General features: G+C 38.1%; 2 protein-coding genes across 3 annotated transcripts in view; one reads left to right on the forward strand and one right to left on the reverse strand.

Annotated features, from left to right (window-relative positions):
- On the forward strand, positions 1-16,096 carry LOC134741619 (cytochrome P450 4g15). Its single transcript, XM_063674470.1, has 9 exons — positions 1-149; positions 5,889-6,115; positions 6,894-7,097; positions 7,530-7,709; positions 11,637-11,833; positions 14,300-14,587; positions 14,850-15,087; positions 15,176-15,361; positions 15,574-16,096. Exons 2-9 carry the CDS (start codon positions 5,905-5,907, stop codon positions 15,750-15,752), a joined length of 1,683 nt encoding a protein of 560 aa, XP_063530540.1. The 5' UTR covers positions 1-149; positions 5,889-5,904; the 3' UTR covers positions 15,753-16,096.
- LOC134741621 (uncharacterized) overlaps positions 16,086-21,035 on the reverse strand; it is a 12,365-nt gene continuing 7,415 nt past the window's right edge. For both annotated transcript variants that reach the window (XM_063674473.1, XM_063674474.1), the window contains exons 6-10: positions 19,286-19,463; positions 18,615-18,810; positions 17,594-17,720; positions 16,610-16,790; positions 16,086-16,263 (exon numbers count right to left, since the gene is read on the reverse strand). In XM_063674473.1, the coding sequence (XP_063530543.1) occupies positions 16,158-16,263; positions 16,610-16,790; positions 17,594-17,720; positions 18,615-18,810; positions 19,286-19,463 (788 nt within the window). In that variant the 3' untranslated portion in view covers positions 16,086-16,157. The remainder of the gene's footprint in view (positions 16,264-16,609; positions 16,791-17,593; positions 17,721-18,614; positions 18,811-19,285; positions 19,464-21,035) is intronic.

The following is a 21,035-nucleotide window of genomic DNA, read 5'->3' on the forward strand; positions in this document are numbered from 1 at the left end:
GAGCTCGTGACGCCACGGACGCGTATATAGATCGATGCGCGTGCGGTTCGTAAATAGTCTCTCTTGAGACATCGAAGGCGTCCTTTGGGGATAACGTGTTTGTGTTATAGTGTCTGGCAAACTAAGAAGGGTGTCCGCGGAACAATAAGGTAGGAAAGTTTTGTACAATCATTTTAAAGTGAACGAGTGAAAATTTAATAAAATATTCATAAAATGTTTACATTATTAAACATGCAAGTAAGTACTTATTTGCAAAAAGTATGTAGTTCCAATAGTGTGGGTGGTAAGTGACAATTGGTTGCTTATTCTGCTTTGTACTATACTTACAGGTTGTACTATCATGTAAAAATCTTAAAACAAGAAACTACTACAAATCTGGCTGTATATCTTGAGAAAGGAAATCTTTTACACTGTAATAGCTTTTATCAGTCAATAGCTTCATCAATTTATTTCTAAATATATGTACAGGTAGTTCTCTTATAGCTTCAGGTAGTTTGTTAAAAAGTTTCATGCACATAACATAACAGTGATTAGTGTATAATGCTGTCCTGGGAACACAGTTATGAACCAGCCTATTTTTTTTAATATTTGGTAAATGTTAAAGTGGTGTAAAATTAGTGATGTGAAAAATTTTGAAGTTTTTTGCTAAGCCGGTACTAAGTGGGTAGTAGGTAAAAAAGATTTTATAACACAAAACATGTTTTCATAACAGGGATGCATTGAACAAAAGGCGAACATATCCCTTACGTAACCAAATAAATGCTCTTACCGGGATTCGAACTAACAACCTACAGATTCGTAAGTAGGGTCACTCCTCGCTGGCCGCTTTTTCCAGCTTTTCTTAAAGGTTAAACGTTACCGATCCTAACAAAAAAAACAGGCAATTTTCCAAATCGGGATATCTGACGGTGAACTTTTTGTAGGTCCAAAACCCAAAATAAACATATGGGAAAAAACATTATGCAGCAGTAAATAATACTTATTTGACTAAATTTTAAACAAATAAAATTGTATAAAAGTATACCTAATGCACTTACAAAGAATAATGAAATAAAACTATACGGATTATATCGCGTATATTGACCACGAACGCTGTAAAGGGTTCGAAACGTCGGGATGTATCATAAATTCAATATACGCGATATAATCCGTTTTCATAGTTTTATTTCATGAGTAACTATCGCGGTAACCGAAGACAATACACAAATTCTGTAAATATAAAATAACACATTTCATTTCTTACAAGTTCTCCGAAGGTCAATTTTGTTTACTGCGAATACAGCAAAGTTACAACTCCCAATTATATTGTTACGCAGCTGTACAGTCGCCATCAGATATTGGAGCGGCCGAGGTGCTCAAAAATATCTGAACACGCACTCTAGCGCCTTAACAATAGAGGCGTGTTCAGATTCAGATATTTGTGAGCACCTCGGCCGCTCCGATATATCTGATGGCGACTGTACACAAAACCTCTAGTTCATATGAAGCCCTATATATGGCAGGTATAATATTCAACTCTATTGACAGCTATTAAAAAAAACAAATAATTATATATGACATGCACTAGAGAGGATTAAGCTTTTTGTCTAGCATTAATTTCCACCTCCATTAACTTCGTGAGGCTATATGTACATTAAAATGTACATATTCATTGCAATCTAATTTGAACCTTTTGATGAAACAAATAGAATACCATTTCTTTTGTATCACTGCGTTGTAAAACAAACTAAATTCGCTAGACTTATATTGACCGGGATATAGACCGTGATTACCTTTTGTATTATTTGTGAGCTCCCGATATTTCGACGCAGTTACATGCATCATGTTCACGGGTGACTGAAGATAGCGGGTGGGTGTCAAAGTTGTGTAGACAGCGCTCTGTCTACCCTCATTCTTGCGCGTCGGCTGCATTCACTTTCAACGTTACCAGGTCGCATTCACACTTGTTGGTCCGGTCGCTTAAATATCGCGGGAGCTCACAAATAATACAAAAGGTAATCACGGTCTATATCCCGGTCAATATAAGTCTAGTGAAACTAACCGTGAATCATTCAAAACTAAACTAAATTCGTTCCAATTTACTTATAGAATAGGGTTCAAATTAAAAATTGAAAAACTACACGGTGGGTCTTACGAGGTTAAATGCAGATTGGCATTAAATGGATTTCAATTTGAAATCCACTTCGGGGTCGAGTCATAAGCATTCTAGCCTTACTTACATTGCCTAGAACACTAAATTTTGAGGAAAACTAGTCCTATTATGTTGAAAATAGAGTTTCTTTTGCATGTCGCCAGAATCGAGGTAATATAAGAACCTTGCACACGGACAAAATAGGAAATAATATCTACGGAATGCAAAAACAAATGTTTAAATTCCGAATAGGTAATTAAATGGGGTTGGCAACTGTCAAAGGTTTGCAGAGATGGCGCCATCATAGCTTGCCCCTTTTTCTGTGAAATTTGACTTAAAGGGCTGGCATCCAGGGTATTAAAAAAAAATTGACACAATTCTAGGGATTGACAGGACAAGCTATGCTGGCGCCATCTGCTAATTATTTCGACCGGCCAACCTCATTACACATGCATATGGTGTTAGCTGTTAAAAACTATTTTTTGTTTTAATATTTGGGCATTTTTATTTAAAATTGTACTTCCAACGTTTGTTTAGAATTGGGATTTTTTTATGACTTAGAATCACATCACGAGCTTTTTCCTTTTTTACTGAAGAAAAAAATGCCCCAATTTGTTTGTCCATTTGGTTACTTTTTAGGGTTCCGTACCCAAAGGGTAAAAACGGGACCCTATTACTAAAACTCCGCTGTCCGTCTGTCCGTATGTCCGTCTGTCTGTCTGTCTGTCACCAGGCTGTGCCGAAACAAAATGAATGAATGAATGAGGCTGTGTCTGATGAACCGTGATAGCTAGACAGTTGAAATTTTCACAGATGATGTTATTTCTGTTGCCGCTAGATTTAGATTTAGATTTATTTATTTCATAATATTAAATTACATTATAAATTATTTTAACTTAATCTATACGAATTTATATTATGATCGTCACTTATTATATACAAATGTCAATACAGATAAAAATTCATCACAAAGTCAAATAAGTGTTGGGAAATAAATATACGATGTCAATAATAGCATGGTTACGAAAAAGATGTCAATATGGCTAGTTATACCTAGGTATCTCGTAATGGTCGTCAAATTATAGTACAATGCATTACAATAAATATAATATTATATAATATTATATGGATTATCCAAATATCCAATAAAAAGGACCTCAATTGGCGTTCAAATGCTTCGTCAGATGGTACAACAACAAATACTAAAAACAGAATAATATAAATATGTAAATGGGGCTCCCATACAACAAACGTGATTTTGCTGTTTTTTCCGTAATGGTATGGAACCCTTCGTGCGCGAGTCCGACTCGCACTTGGCCGGTTTTTTTTTCAATACAATCTTCTATGATCGTTACAAAACGAAAAAAAATAGTAGATTAATAACCAACCGGGGAAATAAAGACACAATTTTTCCATTTTGTTTCCACCCATGTTGCTCGTGGGACGGGGACGCAGAGGAGTACGCCACCTTTCTGCACTAGAGCAGAAACGTATCACCTTCTGCGCACTTTTTAGAACAACAACGACCCACTGTCAGAGCATGAGATATAAAAAAACATTTGGGGACAACTTTTTTCTCGTTATTGTCTTTTATTAGGATCGAAAGAGCTCGTGATTCTGAGTGGAAATAATATGCAAATTCCAAAATATAAAATGCCAGTTGGGTACATACAAATGCCCATTTAATGCATAGTAGGTATCTTAATACCCACTACCACGCACATTATGACACTACATTTATAGTGCGGCATAAAATAGTAGAAATTAAATAAAATGGAACTAAAAAAATTCCATACTAAATTGTTGCCATGCTGCATTTTACGTCAAAAATGTGACAGTTACGTAGGAAGTGGCGCTCTCAATGATTCTCCACAATTTCTTGTCGGACTATACAATTAAATCTAATACAGAAATATGATTAAAAATATGTGCATACGCATAACCTTAGCAGAATAACCAGTTAACCCCGACAACTCAGAAGTGGTTCTTTATTACCTGCCTATACTCGTAATGATGCACATTCAACTACGTATAAACAATTAAATGTTTACTTTACATATATCTGACGTTTTCAACCAAAAGGTACCACATTGTCGCTTGTCGATAAGGTTGATTTCGAATTGAAGCTATATGGAAATAGCGCCTTATTCACAACCGACAATAAGTACCATTTTGGTTGAAAAAGGCACAATTATAATTATCATCATTTCTGCAATTTTGAATTTGGAGCGTTTTTAGGGTTCCGTACCCAAAGGGTAAAAACGGGACCCTATTACTAAGACTCCGCTGTCCGTCTGTCCGTCTGTCTGTCACCAGGCTGTATCTCATGAACCGTGATAGTTAGGCAGTTGAAATTTTCAAAGATGATGTATTTCTGTTGCCGCTATAACAACAAATACTAAAAACAAAATAATATAACTATTTAAATGGGGCTCCCATACAACAAACGTGATTTTTTTTGCTGTTTTATTCCGTAATGGTACGGAACCCTTTGTGCGCGAGTCCGACTCGCACTTGGCCGGATTTTTTATTCCGTTGTACAAGAACATTGGGACTTAGAAGCATACGGCTATGTGTTCAAGAAAAGTATATAAATACCTCATTAGTTTTAAGCACTTTAGCGGTAGATACAATAGTAGGAGGTACCTTTACGTGAATTAATTAAGATAGATGGGAGATAGGCTTGGATCCTCGCTCTGGGTCCTTCTTGATGCAAAGGATATCCATCGCGGTTCAACGTGGCAACGCGGCGAGCGTGATGGGCACCTTTGGATCCGGTTAATTAGATTAAGATTAATATTAAGATAGAATAGAAGATTATAATGGGCGACTATTCAGCGATCGGACAACACAATCCAATATTGTCGTAAAATTACATATAAAATGTTCAACATATCAAGATTGGTTGTATGACGCAAATTCTCGTAATTTTGCAATTATAATAACAAATTATACTACCAAATTTACATATTTGAAACAAGTTCGCAGCCATTGACGTCACCAAACCTTACCTAACCTGTTCCAATAACTTTGTACCTATCAAAAGGGTTCAGAGACACTTGAAATCATGGATTGAAAGAATTTTAAAAAACAAGGATTTAATTTATTTTCTTTAAACCGGTATAGGAGTTCAACCACTCGTGTGCTACGTGACCATAAGCTAAATACGTTTTATACTTTCCTAATAACACAAATATCAAATTGACGAATGATAAGAAACGGATAATATTATTTGAGGATTTTGGAACGTTTATGAATAACGGCATAACCCTTAAACCATTTGACAATTTCTAATCGTTCGATTTCATACCGTAATTCCTATTGTTGAGATGCCTTCTTGTTTAAAGTATTATGATGGCATGTATGTTGCCGCTATATGGACTTAGGGTTAACGGTGGTGTACCGAATGCGTCCACATTCTTTGTAGGGTTCCGTACCCAAAGGGTAAAAACGGGACCCTATTACTAAGACTCCGCTGTCCGTCTGTCCGTCTGTCTGTCTGTCACCAGGTTGTATCTCATGAACCGTGATAGCTAGACAGTTGAAATTTTCACAGATGATGTATTTCTGTTGCTGCTATAACAACAAATACTATAAACAGAATAATATAAATATTGAAATGGGGCCCATACAACAAACGTGATTTTTTTGCTGTTTTTTCCGTAATGGTACGGAAGTCCGTGCGCGAGTCCGACTCGCACTTGGCCGGTTTTTTTACCAGCAGCGTTCTTAATTAAAGTTTACTCTTTGTTTACAGAGCAAAATCCACCAAAATGAGTTACACAGCAGCGGAAAGCGTTGCCGCGAGCACCACATGGGCGGCAACCAGCATGTTTTACATGCTTCTCGTGCCTGCCCTCATCCTATGGTACGCCTACTGGAGAATGTCCAGGCGACACATGTACGAATTAGCCGAGAAAATCGACGGACCCCCCGGCCTACCCCTTCTCGGAAACGCCCTTGAATTCACCGGCGGTTCTGATGGTAAGTGCCGAAAGCAACAAGTCAACGACAGTTCCATAGCAAAATAATAGTATTGTCACAGAATAAATGATAGTACTACCGTACAGAAAGGAAATTTCCTAGAAGTTTGACAGCGGTTCAGGGTCGATGCTATCCCTTTCTAATATATGGCACTATCCCTTTCGGCTACTTGGGGTTGTCAAAATTCAAGGCATTATCTTATCTGTGGTCGTGCACGCAAAGGGACGTCAAGTTGTGCCAACCCTAATAATTGCTCGGAGCAATGCTATGATGGCGCCATCTCTGCAAACCTTTGACAGTTGCCAATCCCATTAGCTTATGTTTCGAACTATCAAAACGATATCATAGAGGAGACATATGAAATACCAGGCAATGACGTCAGATCGCCATTAATGTCAAATTACCTCTGTTCTTCGTAGTTATTATTAAGTGATTTATAAATACAAATTCTGTCCAAAAATGACTTGGGTTTATAATTTTCCATTAATTTTCTAGTACAGTCAGCTGCAGAGAAAAGGTACCCCATTTCATCGAAATTTAAAGTGCCAAGCTAATAGTATTGCTGACCGGCTAGCATGAGTAGTGTTCTCGCGCGCGAGTCCATACTTGAAATCGCGCTAGATGTATGGAGTCGCGTGCGAGAACGCAACTCATGCTAGGATGTCTGACTGAACCTTATTTCATCCATAGCGTGAAAACTAATTTATTTTAACTACAGCCAACATCGCTATTAAATCTTATGATAAAACTTAACTACATACCTGTTGTATGTTTTTAGATATCTTCAAGAATCTCGTCGCGAAGAGCGCGGAATTCGATAAAGAAGGCATGGTAAAGCTATGGATCGGGCCAAGACTGCTAGTGTTCCTTTACGACCCCCGGGACGTTGAGCTGATACTCAGCAGCCACGTGCTCATCGACAAGGCCGACGAATACCGATTCTTCAAGCCCTGGCTTGGAAACGGTCTTCTCATCAGCACTGGTAAATCTTGTGTAGTACTTACATGTACTAAAGTCAAAGACTCAATTCCCTCCACGGTACTAGACCGAACTATTCCGTAATGATTCTGCTCTTAATGTAGTACACTACACGCGAAACGGAACGGGAGTGAGAAGTCTGACAGCAACGGCTCAGGCACAAGCCATTCCGTTACATTATTATGCTCAGTTCTTGTTTAGTTTGATGTCCAAATTTCATGAAAGATGGCGCTGTTACAAACGCCAACTAGGTAACGGTAGTTCATCCTAGATTATTTATATAAAACTGTCAGATGAGAGAATAAATTATTGGTAACGTAGCAACTTATATCTTTATAAACAGTTCTTCTCTGTGTACATGTAAATAACTCTTCCACACATTTTTGCATCATACTTTTGAATCTATAGCAGTTTTTGAATTAATCTTTTATTTAAGGTCAAAAGTGGCGTTCTCACCGCAAACTGATCGCCCCCACCTTCCACTTGAACGTGCTCAAGAGCTTTATCGACCTGTTCAACGCGAACTCCCGAGCTGTGGTGGAGAAGCTGAAGAAGGAAACCGCAGACTTCGACTGCCACGATTATATGAGCGAATGCACCGTAGAAATTCTGCTTGGTAACTTACTTTGTTGACTAACTAGCCTAACCTAGGGAATCCATTGTACACTGAAGGAGGCAGCTAGCAACCTGAAGACTTTGCTAGGCTTCGTGGAGGAGCCGGGGTGGTTAGAGTAGCGCTACCTCGTCTCACGCAAAATAGGCACATTTGGATGTCGATTTGCGGAAAATGCCCAGCAAAACTAACTAACTAACTAGATCGAATTTGTCGAAAGAAAAGCCGAGTAACCCATACCGATTAATATTTTTATATAATATAATGAGAACATTTGTAAATTAATTTAATGCCAACATAAGTCAATAATATGGATACTTCCAATAATGATCGTCATATCATATTGCTAAGTAATTAAATTCAATAGAAAATAAGTCAATGCTTTTAATGAACACACATAAGGTAATTAACTAATACACAGACGATGGAAATTTTCTAGTTTAATAACGTGGTTCTATAAAACTCAGACCGTAACGCCTAAATCTATTACGAGTATTGTTCAATCCTGTCTCGATAAGAACTTAAGTTATTACCGAATTCACTTAATTGAGTTTTAATAGCATTGCGTATTATCATAACAAAGGGTTTAAAATAACGTTTTTTTTTATTTTATTGGGGCATCAACAGCAATACAAAAATTTATACAAATCATAGTGAACAGAAAACATAGCCAATAACTAATGTCCACAAAAGTACAATTAACATGCAATAACTAAGTGGAAACACAAAAAAAAGAAGGGAGTAAAAAAGCATTCTATACAAACTAGATATGGCTTGCATAACATGTGTACGTGTGTGTTTTGAGTGATTGTGTGTGCGTGTTCGTGTGTGTGTGTATGTGACTGTGACTGAGTGTGTAATGGAAGACGGAAAGATTAAGGTTTGTAATTATTTACCTAGTTAGATTTCGTCAATTGTCGTTATTTTTATATTTCAGTAGCAGTGACTGAACTCATTTTTTTAAAGTTGGTTTTGTGCAGTCGAACAAGTCGATACTACTAAATTGTTTATTATAAATGAAATAAAACTATGAAAACGGATTATATCGCGTATATTGAATTTATAATACATCCCGACGTTTCGAACTCTTTACAGCGTTCGTGGTCAACGGGTGACTGAGGAAAAATTACAAAATGCAAAAATACCCACATACTAAAATAATGAACAATCATAGACTACAAACTTTAAGGCTGGTTGTACATGCAAAATCGGTTCATAAGGCTAGTTATACACTATAATTATTTTTCAAGTAAAGATATATATATATACGCGATAAAAATAAACTATGCCGGCTCCAACCCTACACCACGGACCCGAGAAGATTTAATTCCCTCCTAAATTGTAGGAGGGTATCCCAATATGGGACCGGCAACAAACTCGGCGGGACACATCTTTTCAAAACATCAGAATGTCCAGCATCATCCAACACTACGGTCTCACAGTCTATGTCTCGCTTGCTCCTTTATCAGGTGGACTACAGGATCCCAAGCTGGTGGTAGAGAAAAAAAAAAATCCCGATATAATCCGTTTTCATAGTTTTATTTCATGAGTAACTATCGCGGTAACCGAAGACAATATTATGTTTATTATAAAGTTTTAGAATACGATTTATGGGCGAATTTTGAGCATAGTTGGTATGAACTCTGGGTAGACTAAACAGGCAGCGCTCGGAATTACGCGTTCTAATAGATGGCACTGAGAAATTGATCTCCGACAGCAAAGAAGGACTGTCAATGCGACCTGAGAGTATATCACATAGTGCAGTGATGTCTAATAATACTCTTCTATTCTGGAGACTCAAAAAGCGGTGACGAATACATCTGGACTCGTAGTCGGTATCCCATTGCCTAATACGGAAGCCTATCTCATATATATTCTTCTCCAGCCGTGCTAAAGACGTACGTGCAGGTTCAATGTTGCTTTACAAATTTAATCTCAGTATTTAAATTGTAAATGTGTAACAACATTAATCATACATGACAAGGAAAAATTTAATTACGATATATACCGGGTGTGGCCTGTACGGGTAAAAAATTAAACTGTAGTAAAATTAAATTAAACTGTCCTCATACTGACCAACATTTCGCCGTTATACTTTCAACCTCGTATCTGCAACACTTGAACACTCATTTGATGACGAAAACACCCGTATTCCGAATGAAAGAAAAGCGACATTTCCATCAGATGATTGTTGCAGATATGAGGTTGAGTAAGTATAGCGACGATTTGTTCAGCGACTTTTAAAAACTTGATTTGACTTTTTGTTATAGCGGCAACAGAAATACATCATCTGTGTAAATTTCAACCATCTAGCTCGTGAGATACAACCTGGTGACAGACAGACGGACAGCCAGACAAACAGACAGACAGACAAACCGACAGACGGACAGAGGAGTCTTAGTAATAGGGTACGGTTTTTACACTTTTTACCCTTTGGGTACGGAACCCTAATAAAAATGAAGTGATTTCGATGTCTCGCACGTACTTAGCTAGTGAAGCGGTGACCACATAGGCCACGCCATTTGCTAAGCGTGCTTTTGACGCAAATGATCACGTTTGCGAAACCTGCGAACCATTAATGTTTATATGATGAGTAATTCGCGAATTCTCATATATCTAGTATACTTATATCCCATCAAAAACATTACATGTAAAAAGATGCCAGTCTCGCAACGCAATACTTCTACTACAAAAAAGTAGAGATGTAATGTGATACCAAGTTGGTTGTTTTAGTCAGTGCCAGGGGGTGTTAAAACCGCATCAATATTAGATATCTTTAATTTTTAATACGTATTTATAATGACTTGGCCAACTTAGAACTTTGACGTGCAATAATTCTTAAACTACAAGTTCAAATTGAATGCTCTTGGGAATATATGTAAGCCATATCATGCCCTATATGTCACTGAAAATTCAGGGCTCTAGCTTTAGCCAGCACAAAATTACAGGACATCGAAAATGGCCTGAATGGCTTCGAGAAAAGGATGGTACGGCCGTGCCTCTTTGGTTTGTTCGACTTGGCGGGGGCCCTGCCGTGCCCCCAGATCCTCACTGATCTTCAACGGTATAAACGTTACAAAGTTGCTAACATTGTCAACTGTAGATTGGCAATATTATAAAATCTGCAATAATACTTAACCGTGACACGTTTAGCGATGCTAGAGAATCCAGTTTGTGATCAGCTCAGACTAATTTGAATAATTAACTTGTTTATATCCGATGAAGAGAATTATGTTTGATAACGTATTTGCTGAATAGGGAATGCAAACCGGTTTTTATTTGTATGAAGTTTCGGTTAATAACCGGTTATTAACCAGTTTTTTTTTTAATACAATTAAAAACCGGTTTTGCATTCCCGATTGCTGAATGATTTGCTAAAACACTCGATTAGGTTTCAATTTTTTTCTTATCAGCCTATGTGTCAGCCCCACTGCTGGGCAAAGGCCTCACCTCTCCCTTTCCAATCCTCCCTGTGCTGAGCAAAATCCCGCCAATCCCGCTGGAACGCATCCAAATCGTCCCGCCATCTCTTTCTCGGTCAAAATAATCAACAAAATAATAATTGTGAAATAAAATTACCTATATTACTGGAATCGCGGTAAATAGAGAATACCGTCCACTACCTTGCCTTCGCAGGTTGTTTACGACAACAATTACCGAGATTGTATGGAATTACTTCCTTGCAATGATACATTACACTATAATTGTTTGTATTTATTATTGTATGACGGTCTAAGAGGAAATACGCGTAGAAGGTAAGCGGTGTGTCAAGTGAGGCGACCCCCCACGGACTCACGTCGCACCACATAATGGGCAGTTCTCGCCATCGACGGCGTCAACTGTTACTTGTAGCCCCCATTATGACGTTCGTTAAGCAACGTACTGAAACCCTTGAAGGTTAATAGCTCTTTTCACCTTTAATGTTCACAGAAACCGCTATGGGAGTCAGCAAGAGCACACAGGACCAGAGCGGCTTTGAATACGCTATGGCGGTTATGAAGATGTGCGACATCCTGCATTTGAGACACACCAAGATTTGGCTGAGACCCGATCTACTTTTTGGCCTCACCCAATACGCCAAGAACCAAACCAAGCTTCTGAGCACCATCCATGGGCTTACCAAGAAGGTATTAAATTATTTCTAAAGAGCCCGTTATCGAATTGATAGATATAGTCGCTGAAATTGTACAACTTTTGATTCGTAATAGAAATAACAAGTCTGTGTACTGGTTTCCTATCAGCACGTCTTCTCATCTTGCCGCTTTCTACATCAGTTTTTTTAAAACAGTTAATTAGAAATGATTGCCCTATTTCTAGAAAAAGGCTTCGTTTTTGGGACATTGTGGTGTACCTTTTTAGTGTGGAATTTAATAAGCTTTCGTTTCGTCATACACCGTATTTACATTAAACCCAAATATTCCGAGAAAAAAAGAAAAACCAAAAAAGACTTATACTTTTCAAGATAGCGTTTGATCCCCGTGGTCCCCGAAGCTCCAATTTTATGACACGCAAACAGGGAGCCCTGAAATTGTAGGTGTCAAATTTCGTTACTGTCACTATTGTTTAAACCCCATTTAAGACCTAAAATCTGTTTTTGCAGTCACATTTTTAAGTCCTAAATATTTTTCCTCCATTTATTTTAGTAAATTTGTATTGCATAGCACTAGTGTACCAATTATGGATCTACTGGTGTCTATTTCATTGAAATCCACTCAAGTTTAGGCGGTAGAAGTAAAAATATGATTTAATATTCGGCATCCTCTCAAGGCGGCTGTATTGATTTTTCTTTAATAAAACAAGTGTAAACAGGCTGTGAAGGGCAAGAGGAATCTACCGATACGTCATTTAAAGAAAATCGTCCAGTATCCTGAGCTACAGGGTGTACTGATTATCGGTATTTAAACCCATAACCCTACTTTCTGTTTAAGTCGCAGTCGAGTAAAATGTTGATATTGGGGTATAACGTGTACAAATCAAAGATAGATATAACTCCGTAATAGATAGATACAGTCTAAGGAAAAAACGTGCCTCGAAAATCAAGAAAATTTGATTCTCGATCAGATGGCGCTACCTTTGGCCTACTCTCGTATAGAGGGCGTTGACGGTTTTGTTTGTTATTTAACAATTTTAACGCATATCAGTGAAAGAACATGGGTCAAAATCATAAAAATAATTAATGCAAATAAAAAAAATCATTTATCCATATTTAAATACATTTTATCGTATTTTTATAAATCTTCATTTTTAGTTTTAAAGTGTGTCGATAGATGGCAGTGAATTTACTGTGGTTACAAAATTTACTATGACAGTACCTATTATATCCTCTTTGGTACAAATGTATAGACAAAAATGGAACTCATATTCCTACAAGTTTCCTATTAAGAGAATATCCCCTGAAAGGGTATAAGCGCTAAATCTGGATTCAGCTATTATTTTCTATAACAAGATGTATTTTTTCCGCAAAGATATTTAGGACTTTTTGTGTAGAATTTAATAAGCTTTAATGTTGCCTTACACCATATTTTCATAAAGAACGTATATTTAGAGTAAAACGCATCTCCAGGGTGGTACACATTTTCCAAATGTCAAATAGTGTGGACATGAAAAAGAGACCTTTAATTAACATCAAAGATAGATATAACTCCGTAATAGATGTTTACAGTCTAAGGAAAAAACGTGCCTCGAAAATTAAGAAAATTTGATTCTCGTTCAGAGGGCGCCACTAGTTTTGGCCCACTGTCGTATAGATGGCGTTGACTGTTTCGTTTGTTATTTAACAATTTTAACGCATACCAGTGAAAGAACATAGGTCAAAATCATATAAAAATTATTAATTCAAATAAAAAAAATCATTTACCCATATTTAAATACATTTTATCGTATTTTTATAAATCTTAATTTTTAGTTTTAAAGTGTGTCGACAGATGGCAATGAATTTACTGGGGTTAAAAATTAACTATGACAGTACCGCTCTAGTATAAGTTACTCTATGATTAACATACATACCAAATTTCATAACTTTGGCGGGATTTCGAGGTTAGACCTAATTCACCTAATCGGATTGTACTATTCATAATAATATATTACCGGTGAATGACGCACGCTTGCGACCTCATTATTAAAAGGCAAGATGAGAAGACGTGCTAATAGAAACCAATACTTGTTATTTAGATATTACGTAACAAAACGTGTATAATTTCAACGACTAAATCTGTCAAATTTACATTTTTGTTCCAAAATCGTTACCGGGCTCTGAAAAGAAAAATAAATATGCCGGTTGTGTATTTGAGTGGGAGCTATTTTGTTTTACCCGCCGATAATCTTATTTCTTGTAATTAAGTAATCTCATTTTTAACTTTATATCATTTTTTAATTTTTTTATGTAAATAATGTTTAAATGTAAAATGTATCCACGAATGCAGTGTCGATACAAACCCGATAGGGTTTCACGGCACTTTTCTGTCTGATGTAATGTAAGATTTTAATATATAGGTAGAATAAATAAATAAATAAAATATCGTATACTTGTTACCAGGGGCTAAGCAATAATTTTATTTGATTTAATATTTATGTAATTTTATTTTAACCTTTAGGTCATCTCAAGGAAGAAGGAAGAGTTCAAATCTGGCAAGAAGGCCACCATCTTGAATGAGTACACTGAATCCAACTCATCTTCTGCCGAACCTGCCAAGGAAACGTCAGTAGAGGGTCTGTCTTTCGGTCAGGCCTCTGGTCTGAAAGACGACTTGGACGTTGAGGACAATGACGTCGGACAAAAGAAGCGTCTGGCTTTCCTTGACTTGCTCTTAGAGAGCTCGCAAAGCGGAGTCGTTATCTCCGACGAGGAAATCAAGGAGCAAGTCGACACAATCATGTTTGAGGTGAGTTTTACCTGTTATTTATTAGCCTATATGTTATTAGCCTATATGATGGTGAACTGGTGAACTTAACCAATTAGAGTCTGGCGCTTATATTTTTAAATTCTAGCTCTGTGCATGTAACTAGGTTTTAATTTATAATTACGCCGGAAAGCAGGTTCGCGTTAGTAGGTATTGAACTCTTAATTTATTTTGAATTCAATATCACTGTGTGGATTCCCTTACCACCGATAATGAGAAGGCATATAATTTATTTTTAATTTAGGGTCACGACACCACTGCTGCCGGCAGCAGCTTCTTCTTGTCCATGATGGGAGTGCACCAAGACATCCAAGACAAAGTTATCGAGGAGCTGGACCAAATCTTCGGGGACTCCGACCGCCCCGCCACTTTCCAAGACACCCTTGAGATGAAATACCTCGAAAGGTGTCTCATGGAGACCCTTAGGATGTACCCGCCAGTACCTGTCATCGCTCGACACATCAAGCAAGATATCACTATGCGTAAGTATTAAAATATTTGTCAAGGAATACATTTGTTATTATAATATAAATATAATATAAATGCGTATAATATTAATTTTATATACAGCATCCAACGGCAAGAAAATACCCGCTGGCACCACCGTGATCATCACAACATACAAGCTGCACCGCCGTCCCGACGTATACCCCAACCCCAACAAATTCGACCCTGACAATTTCCTCCCTGAGCGTTCTGCCAACCGTCATTACTACGCGTTCGTGCCCTTCTCCGCCGGACCCAGGAGTTGTGTCGGTAAGTGATCACTCATTTAACGGCTGAGGAGTGTTAGGAATGTTGGGCGTCATGACAGAGTGGTGTCATTTTGTACGTACGGGCGCGGCGCACACCCTCCCACTTCCTCGACCTCCGAATGCACGGAATTGGCGCGCGGACAGTACTTATTCTTATCTACAAATAAAATGTTCATCTTCTACTGTGATATTAATTAAATTTATTGCCAACAGGACGTAAATACGCTATGCTGAAGCTCAAGATCATTCTATCCACCATCCTGAGAAACTTCCGCGTGCAGTCCGACCTCAAAGAATCTGACTTTAAACTGCAGGCCGACATCATATTAAAACGCGCAGAAGGTTTTAAAGTGAAGCTACAGCCTCGCAAGAGGCTCGCGAAGGCTTACTAACTCACGGGACTTTAACTAAAACGAATTAATATATATTAATATATTTGTTGGTAGGTACCCTATTAGTAAAAGTGTTTACATTTTTTACGGTTCTTAGAATTAGAACAGAGCTTGTGATACCAGTACTGACTAAATTATTGTTAATTATATTTTTAAGAACGTTGAAAAAATGGTGGTAGCATTCTTCACGGAATAGTAATAGATAAAAACTCGGTGCAAGGATGGCTCAAATAGCTCAATTGTGTCCGACTATCTTGTTTGCTCAAACTACTTGGTAATAAAACGTTTGTAAATAGCTAATATTCTTGTGATGATCCAATAAAAATTGGCATAGAAAAATATAATCGTATTATTTACCTTATTACAGCCTTAAGGCAAATCAGCCTTAGGAAACAAATATTTGCTCTATAAAACATTTTCACTTGTCAATTGCTGAGCACTTTTATTTCTCTGCAGAGTTTCCTCTCTTGATTGCATCTCCATTTGTTTCCGTTCAAACTCCAACTTTGTTCTATATTTATGATAATGATTAAAATTACATTGTCATAATCTTGAAAATATGATAACAGTACAGAATACAGAACATTATAATTGTAAATCAAATAGTAGATGGGCCGATTTTTATTGTATTGTCGTTATTTTTTTCGTTAGATTCGAATAAAATTTGGCTGGATTGAAGAGCTCTTCTTACGTAATGACAACTTGCTCCGTTAAGTTACGAAGTGTACTCAGTGGAAGGTTATTAAGGTAAAATTGCGCTAATATCGTACTAAATAGGGAACTCTATCTATACACCAAATTTTATCGAAATCTGACACAAAAAATCGACAACAAAATAAATATCGGCCCAGACCTACCTTAACACATCCAATGGTGTTCGGTGATGCTGTGCGCACGGACAGGGCAAGAAGTTATGGTGTGTTCTCTTCATCCACCAAGGGGCAAGAGACAGCTTCCATTCAATAATCTTCATTTTAGCTATCGTACAGTCTTTGGCTTCCTTTAGAATACTGAAATATGATGACATCTTCTCTTGACCTTAAAAAAGAGTTAGACAAAGAGTAAATTACTGGATGGACTTAGTGTGCTAATTTAACTTAGTGTTGTAGTCTTGTTTTAGTATGGGTGCATAGTAACGAGGGGAAAAGATGCATTTGTAGTTAGTATCTTTATATGAGTGCTACCTCGTCCCCCTCGAAAAACGGCAGATTTTTTTGTTAGGAAAGATGTAGCGATGCGTACTCCATTACTAATTCCTTCGAGCGGTGGATCGATGAGGTCCAGGAAGACCTATGTGACTTCCAAGCGGCTGAATGGCGTCGGATCGCACAGGATAGGAACTAATGGCGAAATTTAGTATCGGAGCCCAAGATCCGCTTCGGGTCGCTGAGCCAGCGAAGTAAGTAAGAAAGTGTTTTAAAAAATACCCATGCTATACTGGGTGGATTTTTTAAATCGGACACTGAGCGCAGCTACCAGATCCCGCGCTGCTATGCCAAAATGGTCTTAGCTTTTCACTAGACCATCCCTAACTTTTTAATATTATGGCTATTTACAGATTTCGAGAAAAATTTACAGCCAGCGAAAAAATAGTAAATTATCCAAAAAAAATGTTTATGCTAATTGATTCCATTTCTACTCAGGATCGAAAGCTTCTTAGTTTTAGCTTGAAGTGCTTTATTCAAAAGTTAGGGAAGATCTTCTAAGACCATGTTGGTGTAGCAGGGATCTGGTAGCTGCTCTCAGTGCCCCATTTAAAGAGTCCATCCCGTATACTTAAGACGGGAGAAATGTTAGCAATAAAGATTTTTTCATGTAGGTATAAAAATTTATGAAAGTACCTGAAGATATCGCCATCATTAACCTTGATTGTTCCGCTTCCTCCTCATAAACCTCTGTTTTGTTCTCAAAAATTATGCCCAACTCACTTCCAATATTACCAATATCCATCGATGCCTGTGCGCCTGGCTAAAACGACGTATTTTTTTAACGAAATATGGAAATCAACCTTTTCCTACTTTCGTCTAATCTTTCCAACTTTTCAAGCGGTACCATTGTTGCACTCATTATCTAATAATAAATGTATAGTGTTAAGATGATAGTGGATAATCGCTTCTCCATCCAAATGTAATCCCCATTTTCCTCCCTGCATTTAAACATTAAGTAAAATATTTTTACGCAATTTATTATATATTAACCATTGCCCCTTTGTTTGCCTTTTTTATTTAATTAACACAAGAGTAACGAACAAAAATACTAATTCAATAAAATAATTTGAAAGCTCCTAACTCAAATAATTAAAAAAATCTTAACAAAACAAAAGGGTTCCTGTGGTTAATATACAACAAATTGTGTTTTTATTGTTGAAACAAATTGTTACAAAAAATATTTGATGTTATGTTAGATTAAGCGCTTTTGAAATGTGGACATGAAGAAGAATGGAAGGTATAAGCTGGAAAGAGAGGAAAACGAATGCAGAAGTATTGGATTTGGTAGGTGAGAAGCGATCTCTGCTGAGAATAATTGAAAACAGAAGGGGAAACATGTTGGGGCACCTGATACGGCACGATACTTACATAAAGTCTATAATAGAAGGAAGAATAGAACAAAGGGGAGGCAGAGGAAGACCGAGACGTGCGTTTTTGGACCAAGCCAAAGAGAAAATCAACGTAGTGACGTATCAGAAGCTCAAAACAGTGGCAGAAAGAAGAACGGAGTGGCGGTTACTCCACCGACAAGAGCCAGGCTCTTAAGAGTTATGATGACGATGATGATGTTAATATCCAGGGAAGAAAATAGGGACTACGCTTGTATGGAGAAGTGGTCACGTGTCTTCGTTCCCTTTCATTTTAAAATACTTACAAACTGCCAATTGAATCCCATAAAACAGGCGAACGCTTCCTTCAAGTGTTGGGTGCCCAGTTCGGGTCGTTCGCGTCTGAGATGCAGCTCTCCTATGAGATGCAGCGCGCGGCCGAGCTGCAGCCTGAGGCCGTGCTCCATCGCCATACTGCCCATCTCCGTCAGTAGCTTGGCTGCCGTCTCGTGGTCGCCTAATCTGAATACATTTTAAAAATCTTATTTCTACTACTGAGCTAGCCGAGAATAAGGCTGGAAACACCGCAGATGTACGAGGATGCGTAGCGAGGGATGTAAAATAAATAATAAATATTACAGGACATTCTTTTTCTTACACATATTGACTAAGTCCCACAGTAATCTCAAGAAGGCTTGTATTATAGGTACTCAGACAACGATACTACTACTACTATATACCTACATATAAAGTATAAACTGTAATAGATTCATATATTAAAGAAAAAGTGACGAAGCTCTCCAGTGGTGAAGGCCGGATTCGAGCCGGCGTCTTTAGCTATCGCGCCTAACGCCATGAACCCCTGGGCTAATTAGGTATAATATTGTATAGTCTCGAACCAACGGATCGATTAATGCACGGACTTCACGTCCCAATAAGCTCAAATGCATTTTAACTACAATATCCTGAGAGTACTGAGTATCCTGAGAAAACCTACTTTTGCATAACAGCCGCCATGTGCATTTTACAATCGCATATGCCCTCGATGTTGTTGCTTTCGGTGTGTATCTTGAACGCACGCTCGAACGTCTTCTGGGCGTTGTTTAGGTTGTTGATAGCCAACTGACAGATCCCGATTTCGATTATGGCGTCCGCAGTTTTATCCGTTTCTTCAGCTGAGTATTTAATAATAGTTTAGGTTAGTTTACATTACTATACACTAGGGAATATTGCGCGCGCTGCTGGTAGCCGAGCGGAAGATCTACCGCAAGATATTGGGACCCACACGTCGAGAGGGTGGAACCTGGAGACTCCGCAAGAACCAGGAGATTGAAGATCTGGTGTCCGAGCCGAACATCATTGGAGAAACGAAAGCCGCCAGGCTCCGATGGCTCGGGCACGTAGTCCGGATGGGGGAAGATCGCGCAGTCTGGAGGGAGTACTCTGGAGTACCAAGTGGCCGAAGACCGTCTGGACGCCCTAGGACGCCCTGGAGAGACGAAGCGCAGAAAGACCTCACCGAACTCGGCGCCGTCGACTGGACAGAAACGGCTTAGGACAGAGTAGCATGGCGGTCTTTGGTGTCGGAGGCCAAGATCCACTTCGGGTCGTCGCGCCACAGCAGTAAGTAAGTAAGTAAGGGAATATTACGCGAAACTCTGCGCAGCTGCCACTACCACAATCTGATGGTCTATCGCGGAAACAAGAAAATCGAAATTTCGTTATCTAACATCTCTGTCGCTCTTGCATATTTGAGCGATAAAGAGGCAGATAGCGAAATTTCCCGCGTTTCCCGGTACGTACTGTTTAAACAAACCGCCTTTATGCATCAATGTCATATTTTATTATCTCTGAAAACTTGTCAAAAAACTGTTAAAGGCACAGTATGTATAAGTTACTCTATGGTTTACTAAACGCGCTAGTGATGCACTCTGGTGGCAGAACATTGCAGTTATATCCCCTATAAATTTTTAACAAGCAGAAACATATGCGAAGGATGCTATAAAGGTTAGATTAAAAATTAATTTAAAATGGGTACACATCGTAACTGGTGAATTTCAATATGACTTAGAACCGGTGGTTGTTTAAGAAGTATAACGCTAGTTACGGTAGATGTCGCTAGGGTCCCCTAGACCCACATAGTGGGAAGATTTGTTGACTATGGATGAGGTCTTGAGGTCGGGCGCTGGAGTATCGATCCAAAGGCCGTGAGTTCAAGCCTAACTCAGGGCAGTAATTTTTCCACTTTTAAAGGTGGCCGGTGGCCGAGGCGGAAATCGAACCCGCGTCTATTATAGATTATTTTCCGCTACTGTAACTACGTATAAGATAAGTAAATTCTAAGAAAAACATACCTACTTACCTGGGAAAATCAAGAAAAAATTATGCTCGAATAGATGGCGACACCGTTTGATATTTAACAATTCTAACACATCAGTGAAAGAACATGGGGCGAAGTCATATGGCGTTCTAAAAATAATAAAAAATAAAAATGAAAAATCATTTATCCATATAATATAGGTATGTGTTGTTTTTGATAGTTTTATTCATTTTCATTTTTAGTTTTAATTATGTGTCGAAAGATGGCAGTAAATTTACTGTGACCACAAAATTTACTAAGACAATAAGCCACTATACACTATATTCTCTTTGGTATGAACGTACTCAACTCGAGCGTCCACTCAGTTCACAATAGTATCCTCCTAAGTCCTGGGGTACCTACTAAATTTTGTACATAATAAAAGTCA

This window comes from Cydia strobilella, chromosome 5 (assembly GCF_947568885.1).
Source record: "Cydia strobilella chromosome 5, ilCydStro3.1, whole genome shotgun sequence".
NCBI lineage: Eukaryota > Metazoa > Arthropoda > Insecta > Lepidoptera > Tortricidae > Cydia > Cydia strobilella.